Source organism: Salvia splendens, chromosome 10 (assembly GCF_004379255.2).
Source record: "Salvia splendens isolate huo1 chromosome 10, SspV2, whole genome shotgun sequence".
Taxonomy (NCBI): Eukaryota; Viridiplantae; Streptophyta; class Magnoliopsida; order Lamiales; family Lamiaceae; genus Salvia; species Salvia splendens.
The window spans coordinates 4,714,214-4,731,728 of NC_056041.1; the positions used below are offsets into that span (position 1 = coordinate 4,714,214).

The 17,515-nt window shown below is 39.1% G+C and overlaps 2 protein-coding genes across 3 annotated transcripts; both read left to right on the forward strand.

Annotated features, from left to right (window-relative positions):
- Positions 1–6,175: 6,175 nt before the first annotated feature.
- On the forward strand, positions 6,176–7,082 carry LOC121753412 (ylmG homolog protein 1-2, chloroplastic-like). Its single transcript, XM_042148713.1, has one exon. The coding sequence runs from the start codon at positions 6,263–6,265 to the stop codon at positions 6,947–6,949; it is 687 nt and encodes a 228-aa protein (XP_042004647.1). The 5' UTR covers positions 6,176–6,262; the 3' UTR covers positions 6,950–7,082.
- A 6,844-nt stretch (positions 7,083–13,926) lies between these two features.
- Positions 13,927–16,225, forward strand: LOC121753257. Of its 2 annotated transcripts, none has more exons than XM_042148479.1 (5): positions 13,927–14,405; positions 14,584–14,744; positions 14,976–15,006; positions 15,400–15,508; positions 15,892–16,225. In XM_042148479.1, the coding sequence occupies exons 1-5, from the start codon at positions 14,076–14,078 to the stop codon at positions 15,993–15,995; spliced, it is 735 nt and encodes a 244-aa protein (XP_042004413.1). In that variant the 5' UTR covers positions 13,927–14,075; the 3' UTR covers positions 15,996–16,225. The 2 variants fall into 2 exon arrangements, with proteins under 2 accessions (XP_042004413.1, XP_042004414.1); XM_042148480.1 differs by having other exon boundaries at positions 15,406–15,508.
- Positions 16,226–17,515: the final 1,290 nt, after the last annotated feature.

The window sequence follows — 17,515 nt, forward strand, 5'->3', positions numbered from 1 at the left end:
ATGCCGCAGACCGATCTATGTGCTATGCAAAGCCCTTGGCCTTTTATGCAATGGGGCATAGACATAGTAGGACCACTACCACAAGCTCCTCGGCAAATGAAATTTCTTATCGTTGCCGTGGATTACTTCACGAAGTGGGTGGAGGCTGAACCATTAGCTACGATAACGAGCTCGAAGGCATTGGATTTCGTCTGGAAGAACATAGTGTGCCGATTTGGCATACCCCACATCCTCATTTCGGATAATGGAACTCAGTTCACCGACAAGACATTCAAGAATTGGTGCCAAGAGCTGAATATTCAACAGCGGTTCACTTCGGTCTCCCACCCACAAGCAAACGGACAAACGGAGGTAACAAACCGTATCTTGGTGAAAGGGTTAAAAGCTCGGTTAGAACAAGCCAAAGGACAATGGGTAGAAAATCTCCCTCAAGTCCTATGGTCCTACCGAACTACACCCAAAACCTCCAACGGTGAAACTCCGTACAGTCTGGTGTACGGCACTGAAGCCGTGATTCCGGTTGAGATCGGCGTACCCAGTCCCCGAACTCTAAATTTCTCCTCAGAAATGAATGATGACGGACTGAGAGCCGAACTAGATCTGGCCGAAGAAAGAAGAGAATTGGCCTGCATAAAAGCAGCCAAGTACAAGGAGCAAGTAGCCCGGTATTATAACCAAAGGGTGAAAAAGCTGCAATTTCAAGTGGGAGATCTCGTCTTGAGAAACAACGAAGTAAGCCGAGCAGAAAAGCTGGGCAAACTCGAACCCACATGGGAAGGTCCATATCGGGTGTCAGAAGTCCTCGGCAAAGGGTCTTACAAATTGACTCACATGTCAGGAGAACAAGTACCCCGAACATGGTACATTTCCAACCTCAAGAAGTTCCATTTGTAAGAGACAGTCCGGTCAGTCAGTCTTGTGTCTAGTTCGGTCCTAGGGGTATGTGCTTTCTTTATTTTTTTTTACTTGTTTTTCATGTTTGTCTATGTGCGTTTTGTTTGTCTATATGCGTTTTGTCTGTCTATGTGCGTGTCGTCTCTTACAAATGTTACTGAGGTATCTTGTTCTTCGAAGGCTGATCCCCTTTTTAGAACATATATAAGCCAACGATTGTGAGTCCAAGCTTCTAAGGAGGATACAAGACCACAATTCAGCTTAAGAAACAAGCAGTTCGTCTGAAACGAACTGCAACAAAGGGAAAGTCCGATCCACGCGATAAAACTCGCCGAACTAGGACAAGGGAAAGTCCGATCCACGCGATAAAACTCGCCGAATTAGGACAAGGGAAAGTCCGATCCCCAAATTAGGACAAGGGAAAGTCCGATCCGAGCGATAAAACTCGCCAAATTAGGACACAAGCTTAGTCCGGTCAAAGCAATTTACTTCATAAGACCAAAGACGAGTCCGGCCAAAGAAGTTTACTTCATAAAGACCAAAGACGAGTCCGGTCAAAGAAGTTTATTTCATAAGACCGAGGACCAAGTCCGGTCAAAGAAGTTTACTTCATAAGACCAAAGACGAGTCCGGTCAAAGAAGTTTACTTCATAAGACCGAGGACGAGCACGATGAAATTTTTTCGCTGAGCTGTAAATACGCAGTGATAGAAGCGAAATGAAGATTTCATTTATTAAATCTTGTTCGGCATACAACTCCGCTGCCCTACGAGAAGGCGTTACGCTATTACAAAGGACTATTCTACTGTCCCTGGTTGCTAAAGTTGAGCCATCTATTCACAAAATCCTCGTGAAGCCGAGTTCGGGCGTTCTCGGCAGCTGAAGAATAAGCAGGTCGACGAGATGCTCTAATCGACCTACCGCCTCTTCCCTGAGCCCGGGAAGCTCTAGCACCTCGGCGGCGAAGAGTCTCTTCACGAAGCATTTGTTGATCTTGCTCACTCATAATCACAGCTCCTCTACGAACTTCAGTCCGTCCTTGTCTTGACGTTTCCGGTTGCTCCTGAGTCCGTTCTCGTCTTGACGTTTCCGGCTGTTCCTGAGTTCGTTGCTGACTTGGAGTAGGGTTTTGAGCAAGTGAATCAGGGGTTTGAGCTGGAGTGCGATCATCTGTTGGCGGGAAATGCCTAAGGAATCTCTCGATTGAGGGACGCCGGGAAAGAATGATGTCGTACCGAGAAGCCCAGCGCCGCAATGATTTCACGACTTGTTGGCAAGCCGAGCTCTCCAGCGCATTGTTCCTCCGGAGTACGTGATATTCCTCCCACAGTTCGTCAACTCGTTCCTGAACTTCAGAGATGGTCATTCCCCCGCGCCTGCAGATGAAATCCTCATACGCAGTCCTCTCAGCGACGGCAGTGTTCAGCTCGGCCTCCAGATCTTTCTTTTCGGACTCTAAGTCCTTATTGTCGGCCTCCAGCTTCACTAAACAAGCCAAGAGTTCGTCATTCTTCATCTGGTCAGCTATGGCTTTTTTCTCAGCTTCGTCTAAAGCGGAAGAGTACAGCCGCTTCCAGTGAAGTACCTCCAGCTCCTTAAGAGTTAAGAATACAAAGCAGCCTATGTCAGTTCGGCATTTCAGTTTACTGAGCAGGTAGTAAACCACAACAGGAGTAAAAGAGAGTACGAAAAGCTATACGAAGACACAAGTGCAGAAAGAAGAATTTTTTCATTCATAAGAAAAAATTTTTACACGAGGGCTTCAAGGCCATTTTACAACAAGGAAGAAACTAAACTAAGAGAAGGGAGACGAAATCATACTCCGCCAGCTTCGTCTCCGGCTCCTCGGTGAGGTTCAGCTTCCTTCTCCTTGTCTGCCTCAGCTTCAGCCTCGGCCTCCTTGCTCCCCCCAGCCTGCTCGGTGCCCCCATCACCGATCAGCAGCACCTCTTGCTCGGCCTGCCTGTCTCCGGTCTGCTGATCAAGCTGCTCGGTTTCACCCTCTCCGTGGAAAATTGGAGCGGGTGAAACTGGCCCTAAGGAGGCAAAGATAGCCTCCATATTCTCATCCCGGTCAGCTCGGCAACTACGAACTCGGTCAGCAGAAAGCAGGACCGAGGACGAAGCAAGCTCCTCAAGGAGCGGCAGACTCTGGAGACGAGCTGCTATCTCTCGGCCGTACAGCGGCAGGACGACTTCGGGCCCCTGCTCGGCATTATCGGTCATCAGTTTCAGCAGATCACCGACAAAGGCCGAAAATTGATTGCTCAGAAAGAGTTTCTCCGCGAAAGCACGGAGAACCTCCCCTTGGGCAACCACGGCGGCAGCATCCCTCCGTTTCGTCTGCTCTCGCTGGATGACGAGCTGGTTTTTGGCAAACTGGGCTTCATCCTGGGCCGAGATCCTAGCAGCTCGGGCCTTCTCAAAGTCTGCCTTAGCCTGTTCGGCCTGGTGACGAGCAGCCGCCAACTTCCTCTGCATCTCAGCATAATCGTTGGACGCTTTGGAGAGTTCAACGGCGACGAGCTTGGAGAGCATATCGTTCCTCTGAAAATGGAAAAAGGAAAAAGTCAACCGAGGGGCCACACAAAATACAGAAAAAAAAGCAAGGCAAGAAAATCAAGAAGAGAATTCACCTCGGCGAAGTCCGTGGGCCATAAAAAGGGCTCACAGATATGTTCCGAAGGAGGTGCCAAGACCACGTCTTTCTCCGGCGCTCTTGGGGGCTTCTGGGTCTTCCCCTTCCTATTTGCCGAAGTCGACTCCGGCTTCTTTGGATCCGAAGAGGTCTTTTGCCTCTTCGGATTCTTCTCGGCATCAGACGCCGAGCTGCTGGTTTTCGGCCTCTCCGGTTCCTTAGATTCGGAGGATTTGCGACCGAGCTTGTTTAGCAAGTTCACTGCCAAAAAGCAAGAAAACAAGGTTAGTTTTCGTCGTCAAGGCAGTAATGCATAAAAAAGAAATCCTCACCCTCAGCCTCTTCGTCCGAAGACGAGGAGTCGAACACGAAGTCGCCCTTGACGAGCTCAGACTCCAGGTACTGCTTCCTAATCATAGGAATCTTATTGAGCTCGCCCTCGAGCTCGTCCAACGGTTCTAACCGAGGATGAGGAATCACGGACTTCGGCCCTCTCCAGGGAAAGCCCGGAGCCGCTGTCCTATTATAAAAAAAGAAGCGATTTTGCCATTTCGGCCATTTGGTCTTACAAAAGGCCCTGAAGGGCTGTAAAGGGATCAAGTAAAACCAAGATCCCTTCCTCTTAAACTGGAAGAAATTAAGGATTGCCCTCAGAGACAGATCCTTATCTAGCCTACGCAGTTCGGCAGCAAAGGCCGATAAGTGCCTCCAAGAGTTCGGAGTCACCTGACCTAAAGGGAGTTGAAAAAAATCTAGCAGCTCTACAAAGGCAGGGGGAAGAGGGAAACGAAGCCCGCATTCCAAGCCGGCTTCATAAACGGTGGCGTAACCCTCCGGCGGCGAGTCAGCTCTATGAAGGTCGTCGGGAATCGCAACCTTCCCCCCAGGAAAAAAATATTTTTCGTGTAAGGATATCACAGTATCCTTACTCAAGATGCTGTGAAAATACTCTACGGTCTTCTCCCCGGATTCTTTCCGGCTAGAAGACCCCTTACCCCCTTTCCTACCGCTACCTGACTCAGAAGAAGAAGAAGAAGACATGGTTCTTACTCTTTGAAAGTCTGAAGAAATTCTGAAGAAATTCTTGAAAGTGGAAGGAAATTTTTACGCAAAAGAGAGAGAGAATGCAGAAGAAGCAATAGCAAAAGTGTTCAAATGATGAAGAAAGGACGTATTTATCAGATTCGGAGAAGATTTCAAAATCATCGCACCGTTTCGAATCCCACCTTTTCAGGATTCAACGGCCGGATTTTACTGTCGCATTTAATGCAGTCACGCGCAAGGCACGTCCCCTGACGTCAGCCTCCCCCGTACCTTTATCCAGAATGCCGAAGTGACTCGCTTCGCCGAAGTGATTCACTTCGCTTTTCGGGGGGGGGGTAGTGATGGGGTACGTACTAAACAAGCCCAATAGCAGTGACGGCCCATCAGCCCAAAGCCCAAGGAAGAGTATCAGTTCGGCATTACCAAAGAGTTCGGCCCCAGCCGCATTACCAAAGAGTTCGGCCCCAGCCTACAGCTCGGTAAAAGCCGACCAATCCAGCTCTACCCTCAGATCGGCAAAAGCTGCTCGGCAATAGTTCAGAAGTTCGGTCTCAGTATTCGACCGAACTGGGAGATAGTGGACTCATGCAGAACCTCCACGACCTCCACTACACGATCTATTTAGTGGTGTCAACTCATGCAGGATCTCATGCAGGATAGCGGACCAAACAAAGAGATAGTGGACCCATGCAGGATCTCATGACCTCCACGACATCCACTACCTAGTTAGTGGTGATGCAAGCCACGACCTAGTTAGTGGTGATGCAAGCCACGATCTTAGTTCAATGTATAAATAGAACTTAGATCAGATAGAGGAGGGGCTCTAGACATCAAATATCATATAGCAAGTCTGTATTTGTAAGCTGTAAACCAGATCAAGCAATACAATCTTGCCCTCCTTTCTTCCCGTGGACGTAGATTTACCTCAGTAAATCGAACCACGTAATTCCTTGTGTCGTGATCTATATTTTTCACCCGCATTTGTTACCATAAAAAATTCGCCAAACCATCAATAAACAAAATTTTAACATAGAGTTCACATTGACCATATACCATTATTTACATCTATTATCTATATATGTTGCATTTGATTATATATAAAATCTATTAATTATGTAATAGGAGTACTGGATTTTGCTTATTGACATAATAAAATGATGGGTTTCATAGCTTTGGAGTATGTACATTGTACAAGAAGAGAAATAAATGACCACTAGTTAGTTGAACTTGAACAAGACAAGAAACAAGACATTATGTTTGCGTAGTTGCATAACGATCACGAATAAATAAACTCTTTATATTAGAAAACATTAAAAGAGAGTTTTTTTCATTCATGTAACCTTGATATTCTTAATTTTCAATAGTGTGACCTTGTCACTTTTTTTTTAATGAATAGACATAAATTTAAAAGACCTGTTACGATGGACTCGATTTCGAGACCTTTAGCCTCAAACATTAATTACACCACTACTAGACACAATTCTTTAACACGATAATCAGATGCCAATTTAATCTAAATGCATTTCCGAGTTGCACAAAATTTCTATTGATTATTGAAAATTTGAAAAAGTTTTTTTTTAAAGGTTCAAGTCTCAAATAATTTGTTCCGCCTAATTGTGAAAGGGTATTATCTTCCTGATCCAGAAAATCACAGTAGGAGGGTTTTGGAAGAACCACAAAAGCAAAAATGGCTTCCTCTCTCATGGCGACTCAAACCACTCTTCTTCTCCGCAACCACCGCATCGACGCCGCCTTCCCTCTCCCCTCACCCCGCTCTCACCTCCATCTCACCATCTCTAAACCCAATTTTCTCCCCTTTTCCCCTCTCCCCAAACCCTTCAATTCCAGAATATCCGCCTCCATCTCCGCACCGCCAACACCCGCGGTGACTAAATCCCCCAATCTTCCGAAGCCGCCTCCGGAAATCCTATCCGGCGCGACCCGGACCGTCACGACGCTGGTCGCCATCGGTCTCACCGCCTCCAAATTCCTCGCCCACGGACTCCTCAATCTGGCGGTGCAATTGAGGGAGCCTCTTCTCCGCAACGCGGGGCCCGCCTTCTTCGCGGCGGCCAAGGACGTACCGACGGGGTCGCTGAACACGCCGTTCACGGTGGTGGCGGCGGGGATGGCGAAGTGGCTCGATTTGTACAGCGGGGTTTTGATGGTGCGGGTGCTGCTGAGTTGGTTCCCCAACATCCCCTGGGACCGCCAGCCGCTCTCAGCAATTAGGGATTTGTGCGATCCCTATTTGAACCTCTTCAGGAACATAATTCCCCCAATTTTCGACACGCTGGATGTGAGCCCGCTCCTCGCCTTCGCTGTTCTGGGAACGCTCGGCTCGATTCTCAACAGCAGCAGGCAGTCTTATTGATTGGGGTAATGCTACTGAATTTTACAGCAGTTTTGAATTGTGGATTGCAATTACACTGTATGTCGGATTTAGATGAATTAAGAGCTATGACTTTCATATATTTCTCAATGTTGCAGTTTTGTTGATTGATCAAGCTCTCATACTTGAACTTCTCTTTAATGATTGAGTTGTTCAATGAGTATGTTTGTGATAACGGATGGATGAATTTCAAATTGGATATTTCTTGATTGGAAACTAACTATATAAACCCTAAGATTGATGAGAATACATCACAACTCATGTGTAGTGTGCTTGCATAAATCATACACACTGTTTCCAGCGCTTCCTAATTTTCTTCAGCCTCAGATTGCAGCCTCAAGTATTCATCCACCTAATTTTGAAAAAAATTGGAAGTAGAAATAGGAATCTCATTTCTATATATTTGTTATACCTTACAGGGCTAAATTTTAGATGTTTTGGTGGCAGAAATGTAATCTTTTAACTAATGAAAACTGAGAGGGAGATTCTTATGGGCAAAATAAATATATTGGGAAATTCTTATGCTATTCTTGTTATATTATGCATGTGTAGGAGGGAGTTGAACTAAGATTTGAGGATTATCTTGATAATTCACAGGGACCAAGAATTGTGTAGTATGTGTAACTAGTTTCTCCCATCAGCCACACTTTAGTCTCACACACTTACTGCATGGATAAAACACCATTTATAGTAGGTATAATTTCGTCGGCTTGGCTATTATAAGTATGAGCTTTCTTATTGAATGTTGGTTTGGAGATCTGTGTTTGTAGTGTGTTGCCCTAGAATTGATACTGGAAAAGGAGGATGCAGTTTTGATTAGTTATTACTAAAAATATTTGAAACTGTTACTAATAGTTAGAGTGAGTGTGATTCATTTCAGAATTGTTGAGCCAAGATTTAGGAAACCTGTTTTAAAAGTGAAAAAAGTTCACTGCCTATTATTGTTCTGATCCTACTATATTCCCTACTGTGCTGGTTATAATCTGCCAGCTCAAATCATTGTAATTTCTTTTCTAAGAAATGTCTGAAATATTATCAGTCTTACGAAGATTCCTCAAACTTGTAAAGTCATTTCGTAACTTTTGTTATTTTTAAAAATCCATTTCAAACATTCGTCAAAACTGTCACGAATTGACACTCTATTACAACTCTAATAAGTCCTTGAGTCGTTGGAGTTTTGGCGATCATTTTTTTCTAAAATTAGATTCTTCCTTAAAGACGGTGCAATACAGTAATTTTGTAGACATGCTAATGCTATCATGGGATAAATTCCTACAGTGTAAACACTGAAAAGACGATAGCGCCCAGGAATTTTAAAACAGAATTTTAAAAAAAAATCAGAAAAGGGAACAAAGAAGAAAAAATCAGCAAATAAATAACCAAAAGCGACTGGTTTATTGAATCGAAGCTTGAATAATGCTAATTGAATAAAATCCTCATTAAATTCATTAGACGCCCCGCCTGAAAATGTACCGGACCATAGCTGCGAAGATAGGTTAGATCAAAGCTTGATTAACACAAGTTGAACCAAACTAGTGTTATAGTACTACTATTTTTCAGTCCACTTTCCCTTGAGCTTGTACTCTTCCTGCACCGCACATATAAAGGCCGCAACATTGCATTTTATTATATAGTGATTAGAGCGCACCGTATCGCCAACGTAGCCTGGTTTTGGAGGGAGAGGTGGTTTTCCGACCTTCTTATCCATTCTGCACAAAAACAAATCCAATTTTAAACCAAAGATGAATAATCGCTTTATCTATCTACTTTCAATGTGCTAATACCTGATCCTAATGTTCAATGAACAATTATGAAGAGAATACTTGTATCAGAAATGAATTAACGAGTTAGGTAAAAAAAAATCCTCCAAATCGTCCCAAAATCACAATTGCCAAAGATATGCCATAATGAATCACAAATTCCAAGAAATTTCTTTTCACCAACAAAAAAAGAACTTATGATAAGAAGAAAAAACGGTCAGAATACTGGAGGTCACGCATGAGAGATAGTCAGTCTGAAGCAGATTAACTAACTAGGTCAAAATCGCCCAAAAAATCACATTTTCCATAAGTTACCAATTACGATGGAATTTGATGTTTATATGTTTTTTTTTTTGGCATTGTTTTCAATTTATTTCTCATCTCTTCAACTCGTGGAGAAGATGTTCACCTTTTAAGCTACTCCTATGAGATAAAATTATAGTGTAACAAAATAACAAATGGATGTAACAAACATTTCAAATTTAAAAAACACTTCTGTCATAGGTTAAATGTTTAAACATTAAGTGACATTAGAAATTTGAAGTTATTTCTTTATTCAATCCAATAGTCAAACACGATGCGATCTTAAGTAGAGAATACTATACACGTAGAACCTGCAATGAATTAAACACAACAAAATATTGTAAGGGATTAAGGGACATAACAAAATAGAGAAGAGCTCACCCTTGTCTATTCAAGGAGAAAATCTATATGACCACTTGCATAAAAGTTCTTGAACAAGGAACATAATATATTTTCATTATGATAAAGAAAAAAGACAAACTTGCTTTGCAACAAATTTAACAAGTGAACATAGACCTTCCTTTGATTTCTTTGAATTTTAACCATGTTTTCACATAAAACAGATCAAATTTGATTTTCCACTTACAAAATTTTTAGCAGTAGACAGAGGTGGAATTTAAAGACGATTAATTAGATTCTTCAATCTTGTAGCTCATAAATAAGCAGGTTAAAATCCGTGAATGAGCACATGAATTAAAATCCAGTTGAAAATAAAAGAATAAATATACATTTATATGTATGAGAATTCGAACTTAGATATTGCATTCATCCATAAAAATATGATTAAGCATGCAAATATTCATGATAGACATGCAAAAAAGAAGGATTCCTATTTCTCACGAATATTTGGCATTTTCATTAGATCCTTCCCTTTATATGTCTATGCTTGGGTATGAAAGGATATGTTTTAGTCAATCCAATTAATTCTGTCTTTATATGTCTATGCTTTGATATGAAAGGATATGTTCTAGTCAAATCCAATTAATTTGTATTTTAGTGTGCAATAAGTACTTAATTTGAAACTTTTTCGTTGTTTGTACTTAGTTGGAAGTTTGTGATCAATTTTCAATAATTTTGGTAGGCAAAGAAAAGTATACAAATGTGCTTCATGACTTCAGGATATTTAGATTCCAAAAAAATTGAAAAATGTGCAAAAGGACCAAAATTGTGCAAATATCAAAGTTTAGAAGGCATGTGATATTTTTATGAATTGGAATGCGATTTGGATTTGGAATTTAAAATCGCAGTCAAATTCATATTAGGATTTGGATTTGGAGTTGTACATGTCCAATTCCATATAAAAAATATATAATTGAAATTTCATTTATACTTTCACCCACTACACGCAAAAACATCACTCACACACAACACTGCATACACATATACTGCATATTAAATATAGTATCATTTTTACCGAACAAAAGATTTGGAATTAAATTACCTTTAAATTCAATTCTATAAATTCCAATTTGATGTACAGGACGGACCCTTACTGAAATTAGAGTTCATGGATTTTATTATTTTGAAATGTAGTTCTAAGTTATAACTATAATATGCAATGTCTAGCTTTCTTCCTAATAATATTTATTTGTTGATTTTGATTAAAAATGATATCGCGTGTTGTAACTAAAAACCCATGTATATTGCAATGGCAAAGTCTAGTTGTAAATCTAAATATGTAGTTTATCAAATAATCGCATAATGACAATTGAATGTATATATATTATGATGATAGAATACTAAGAAAAAGTTGGAATTTTGAGAGGATATATTGATCAAAGTAGGATTAATTGTAAGTAAATGGCAAAATCTAGTAGTAAATCTAGATATGTAATTTATCAAATTATGGCATAATGACAACTGAATGTGTATATATTATGATGATATAATACCAAGAAAAAGTTGGAATTTTGAGAGGATATATTGATCAAAGTTGGATTAATTGTAAGTAAGTCAACATGTATAGCTTAGAAGATTTCTTAAAGTAAGTTTCTGTATTCTCTTTGATGGGGATATTCCCTCTTGTCCACTAATTCCATAACCTATTTTTTTAATGGATGTTTTTACTATATATTTTTACAAGGTAGTAATTTTTATATATCATCACACGACTATACACTCCACAATTTGAGTTATGCTTAAAATGGAAATACCAACAGTATGTAGTTGCTCTCCCAAAGGAAGGTGTAGGGCTGAGTCGGTACGGTATATCGTATACAATACCAAAATATTGGTTTTCATACCATTACCGTATCGAAAGTTTTGGTATACCGAATTGCGATATACCAAACTTTCGGCTACTTTTACCGCATCAATATTTTAGTATATCGTACCGAAGTTCGGTATATCTTACCGAGACGGTATACCGAACTTCGGTACACTATACCGTTATACCATACCGTTTCGTATAAGTTTATACCGAAAATTATATAAATGGTTTATAAATTATTAATGGATATATTTATTGTTTTAATCCTAAATACTATATTATTATTTAATCGGTATATACAATATATACCATTAATTGGATACATATTTTACACTATCAATATATCGGTAATATTCGTTATATCGGTAATATTTTCAGTAATATTCGTCATATTTGGTAATATATATTGGTGAATTCGTTATATGTACCATTAATATTCGTATATATCGTCTGTATATACCGATAATATCGGTATACCACGGTATACCGCTTTATAAGAAAATTCATGCTGTTACCGTATCGAAAACTTCCGATTTACGGTATGGTATGATACCGTACGAAAAATTATGGTATACTGAAAATTCGGTAATATTCTGTACGATACAACCGATATACCGTTTGTTCGGTATTTATGTCCACCCCTAAAAAGTTGCATGCATGTTGTTTTAAAAAAAAGTATTAATTGTGATTATATGAAACAAATCCATTCAAATGATCTCCATTGAAATTTGTATTGAAGATGATTATTCTTAAATGAAATTTGTATTGGAGATGATTTTCCAAAGAATATATAGGTGGTTTGATTTGCGGTGCCCTTGAAATTGAAATTTGTATTGAAGATATTATTTTTAAATGAAATTGGAATGAGTTTAATTCAGATCCAATTATTATATATATGCACAACCTATACCTAGACTATTTAGACACTCCCTAATATAATACTCTATATAACCTTACTCATTCCATTTCTTTGCGGGGTTTCTTCTGTTTCATCATTTACGGTCGGTTGCGGCTCGGCAGCAGGAAGTCCATCATTTGAAGATGGCCCAACAGGATCGCCCACCTATTTTGCTTCATCATTCACGGCCGGCTGCTGCTCGGCACCAGAAAGCTCATCCTCTTAAGGTGGCCTAACAAGATCGCCCACGAGCGAAGATTCCTCCACCGACACATCCACATGAGGAGAAGCAAAAAACAGTGAAGTTGCTGCGAAAGCATCTACAACCATTTCAGCTTGGGCTATGCCACATTGAGTTAGAGTAATTGTTTGTTCTTTAGTTAGCTCCACCTCATATTTCATATTTCAAAGAATGAACATCAAGATTTTAGGATAAGCTGCTATCATAGAGGTGGTGAAGAACTTACGACCTCAATGGGTGAGTGGGGTGTGGCGAACTTTTACTCAAGCTCGGCCAAATATCATTTATCAGAGCCGTATAAGTCTCTGGAACCGGAAGACATTTTGATTTTGTGAGATTTGATTAAGTTGGGGGTAGTGGACGGATTTTGAGAAATGGAACATGTGTCTTGTGTATATACTACAACAAACCATTTTTTACCGTGCTCTCTTCCCCTCTCTCCTATTTGGAATAACCATAGGTACCAAATATGTTAATTTTTTTTTGTTATGGAGGATATTTTTGAAAATTTCAATTAAATGGTACTACCAAACATGTGATTTCTCTTTTCTTTCTTTCTTATTTAATTTCTTATTTGGTCCGAAAAATGTAATAAGAGTGTGGTTCAACTTGTGTTAATCAAGCTTCGATCTAGTCTATCCAAGAAGCCTAAACCCGAACCAAAGGTTCCATATGGTTCATTGCATGCCTTTACTAATATCTTCCCAACCATGGTCCAGTACATTTTCAATGTGGGGGCAGGTGGTCCAGTGAATTTAATGAGGATCTTATTCAATTAGCGTTATTCAAGCTTTGATGGTTATAATCCATCCAAAAAGTCACTTTGTGTTGATGGTGATGGTGATGGTGATGATGCTAGCCCCTCCAAGAAACTCAAGGGTGGATCATAGATTATTATGTTTATATGTTGTGATTGGCTATGTTATGTTAAGGGATATTATGCTCTTCAATGTCAATTTCAGTTTTTGAAGTCTCTCTTGTTGTTTTTAGCTAGTGTTCTTTAACAAGTAGGAGTATGAAGTACTCACTTGTTAACCTTTTGTTCTACTGTTAGTTCTCTATCATTTTATGAATTATGATGGTGGGAACTCATCAGCCCGAGAGCAAGTGTTGTATTTGAGGAATCTTGCTACTTTAGTTGCTCTCTTTGATTTATGTTATGTTTTAAATAGAGAGAATGTAAATTACTTTAGTTGCTGCCCAGTATGCCTATTTATTTGTTGGTTCTGAAGCAGGGATACAAACAATGCAATGGCTCTTATACTGCTAAACATATTAAAAAGGACACAAACATCGCCATAAAAAAATATAAAAATGGGAACAAATATAAGTAAAAGAAAAATTAATAGGTGTTTGGATTAAATTAAAATTATTAATTAGTAAGATATTAGTGTAGTTTAGAAGCCCAAATTATCAAAGAATATATAGGTGTTGGGCTTATTTTGAAACATAAGTATTATACATATGTGGAGCCCAACTATTATCCCAAGTCCAATAAAATTTAAAAGAAAATTTGGAGCCCATCGGTTTTTCATTCTCGGCCGTCTGTATTCGCCGCCCACCTCTGTTCCCCTTCTTGCCTCTTTTGTCGACACTCTGAAACACACGTATATCGCATCTCTCCCACTGCCACATCTCCTTCTCATTTTCTGCCTCCTCCCCAACTCAATTTGTGCACAACACGAGCCAGTTTCCCGATGCTATCTATAGCCAGAAGAATCCAAGTCCCCCACCGGTTTCTCCAGATTGCGGCGGCGCAGCAGCTCCGCCATGCTCGAACTGAATCCGGCAACGACCGTTCACCCCGTAGCCGGCGGCGGTCGTCCAAGTTCTCTCCGTCGGCGATGTTGAGGAAAGCCGAGGATAAGTCGGAGTGGTGGGTGGTGGATGGTGAAATGCACGAAATTGGGGAAAATGTGCCGCTGCGAGAGCGCTTTGTGATCCCCAGAGATAATATTCCTAATAAGCGCCGGAAGCAGCTCCGAGAGCAGTTCATGCGACGCACTCGCCTCGTCCTCAAGGAATCGGTTTGTTTCTCTATTTAATTTTTCTCCTTTTCATATATTGTTGTCAAATGCTGAATCGAGGGAGAATAGAGACGAAATTGTGAGATTGAGAAGTTTATAGTTAGTTTTTTGATTTGGTCGTGATCATTATTTGAATTTGGATAAACTTAAGCCACATTTGTTTTCATTGCAATGGAAGGAGCATGAGCCTTGGTGCAAAAGATACATGGAACTATATAACGAGCTCAGAGAAAATTGGGAGAGGTTGTATTGGGATGATGGCTATTCTAAGAAACTTGCTGAGGATCATGCTAATTATGACTCACCCGATGATGATGATGAAGATTTCAATCCTTATAGGTTTGGTGCATTTCTTTGATTAATGTACCATTTCATCTTATGTGGTTTGAACTATCAGTTTGAGGAACTCCATATTATTTATTGAACAATGTATCTCAGTACAATTCATGTTAACCTGTTCATGATTTTGGTGTTACTTTCATTGCTTTTATAATTTTCATCATTTTCATTTTCCGGGACGAATGACATTAGAAAAGAATATGGTGTAATGATTATCTCTCTTTTTTGCAGGAATAGACAGCCCCAAGCAGATCAAATCAAGGTAATTGTCTATAAACTACTTGTTTTTTCAATTCTATTTGTGTAAATTGCAATCTGCTTACTCATGGATTCATCAGTTTTATTCAAACTTTATGAAGACTAATCTTTTGGCAGGCATTCATGTACTTGTAACTTTCGCATGCCCTTGCCTTCTACTACCCTGTCCTTAACTTATTATTGTCTCCATTCCACTTCTTCCTCATCTGTCATGAGATAACGCACATATGGAAGTTTTTAATTGTATTAGCTGGTATCTTATTCAATAAATAATAGCTTGCTTTATTATTATCTGTGTAAGTTTTGCCCTGTGCATTCTGGTGGCTCTAGAGTGATACATTAAGATGTTTTATAAACCTCCTTTTGTAACGTTTCAACTCGACATTTACCATTTTAGCTGCAGGATCAATTTGTGGGGAGAAACAGGGAAAGCGACACCTGGGAAAAAGCTAGCCAAATCCGTGACAAATTTGAATATGATAGAGACAGAAGAATGAGAGAAAAAGGTCAGTTGACTTGGTTATAATTTGATTGCTTTTTAGTGGTACATGCTTGGTTTTGCATCTGATGATATGATACCTACAGATCTTTGACACTGCTAAAGAATTGCTTTTATACTTTTATTTCTGTACCAATGAACAATTAAACTGATATTCATTTAGTTCTCATTTCTGGTTACTGGATTCACAAAACTTGCAATTCTTATTGGTGCATTGGCATCCAGCTCCTGTCAACATTTCTTTTTCCCTTTAGTCAATTCTGGTATACAGTATATGATCATAGTTATGTTAATGGAGACTGTATCAAATCTCAGTTTTGAAGGATCACCTAAAATTTCAGTACTGTCTGATTTTCCAGGGTCTTTATAGTAATAGTTTTGAATTTGCAGCATTTGCCCCAATGAATGCAACGGATGACTCTGATATGAATCGCAGAGTCTCAAGGAATGAGCCCTTTGACATCAGAAGATACATTTCTGAATCTGAGGAGTGACAGACAGAATGAACGATTTTATTCTCGAAATAGTGATACCCTTTGTTGTACAGTAATAAATTATTGCCCGTGCAAGTAGCAGTTTCCTGGTGCAAGATGATCATGGAGTTTGCTAACAACATTCCTATTCATACATATTTTCATTGTTATGTAGTAGTAGATTTTCTGTTGTTTTGATTTATTCTAAGATCTTTCCGAAATTGAGGTTAATACACATCTTTTTATGTCAACTATTTTGTTAAATTTGGTTTAAGAATTGCCCTCAAGAATAAATGGAAAAATTTAAGGGAAGATGGATTTTAAATGTGATTAATGATTTTTTGTGATACCAATATTCTTTCGAGTTTAGATACTTAAAAGGTGTAATTTCATTTTCTAAGAGTATAATTTGAACTTCACTTTAGAAGATAATATTAATATTTGAGTGCCTCTCAACAATTGAAATTGTTTTTCCTATTAAAAGAAATATATCGTCTCTGAATATAATGAAAACTGAAATTAATTCTATTAAGCTAGCAATTAAACAATTAGTTTTTTCAATAAAACTTTTTGCTTATTTTTTGCTATCCTCTTATGTTCTAATTACTTCCATCTCTAAAAGCCAGCTCAATAATGAAGTAATGCTATTAATAATTAATATTATTAAATGATTAATTGTTTTATGAAAAATATGCTACTCAACAATTGAAACTGTTATTCGATGAAATGAAACGTATCGACCTAGATAAAATCAAAATTGAAATTAATTATATTAACCTTGTTCATGAATATCTGGCTCAACTTGTGTTTCGATCTAGCCTGTCCAACAAGCCCAAACCCCTACCGAAGGTTCCCAATTCTGCGGTCTTAAGAATATACTGATGATCTTGTTCGATTAGCGTTAGTCAAGCTTCGATCCAATAAACCAGTTAAGCCAGTTGCTGTTCATGTTGGTCATAAGCCAGTTGCTGCTGATGTTGGGACTGCTCAAGGGATCTCTGAATAGTAGGACTATTATGTTTATATATTGTGACTGCCAATGTTATGTTATTAGGATATTTTGCTCTACTTTTTCATCTTGTTTTTTGATATTTTTAATGTTAACTAGTGTTCTTCAACAAGTAGGACTATGAATTTATGAATATTGTGTTTGACTACTTTAGTTGCTCTATATATGATTTATGTTATGCTTTAAATACACAGAAGGGAAATTACTTTAGCTGTTCCATATCTCTCTTTATTTTCTGGTGCTCAAGCAGGGATACAAACATTGTTACCTTCATTGCATGTTGCATGCAATACACAAACGGTGAGAAGATGGAGGAAGGTATGCAATATGGAATGGAACTAATCTAGATTTAAATCTTGGTTTTTCCTGTTCAATGCCTTAGAAACCCATAATTATTTCTATGTGATCAATGCATATATTATTCCCACCGGTGAAAAAAATTCGGCAAATAATATCATGATGCAGATTTTTCTTTATAATTTATCGACAACAACTTCGAGAGCTTCAAGTTTTTTAATATTTGAGTATAGTT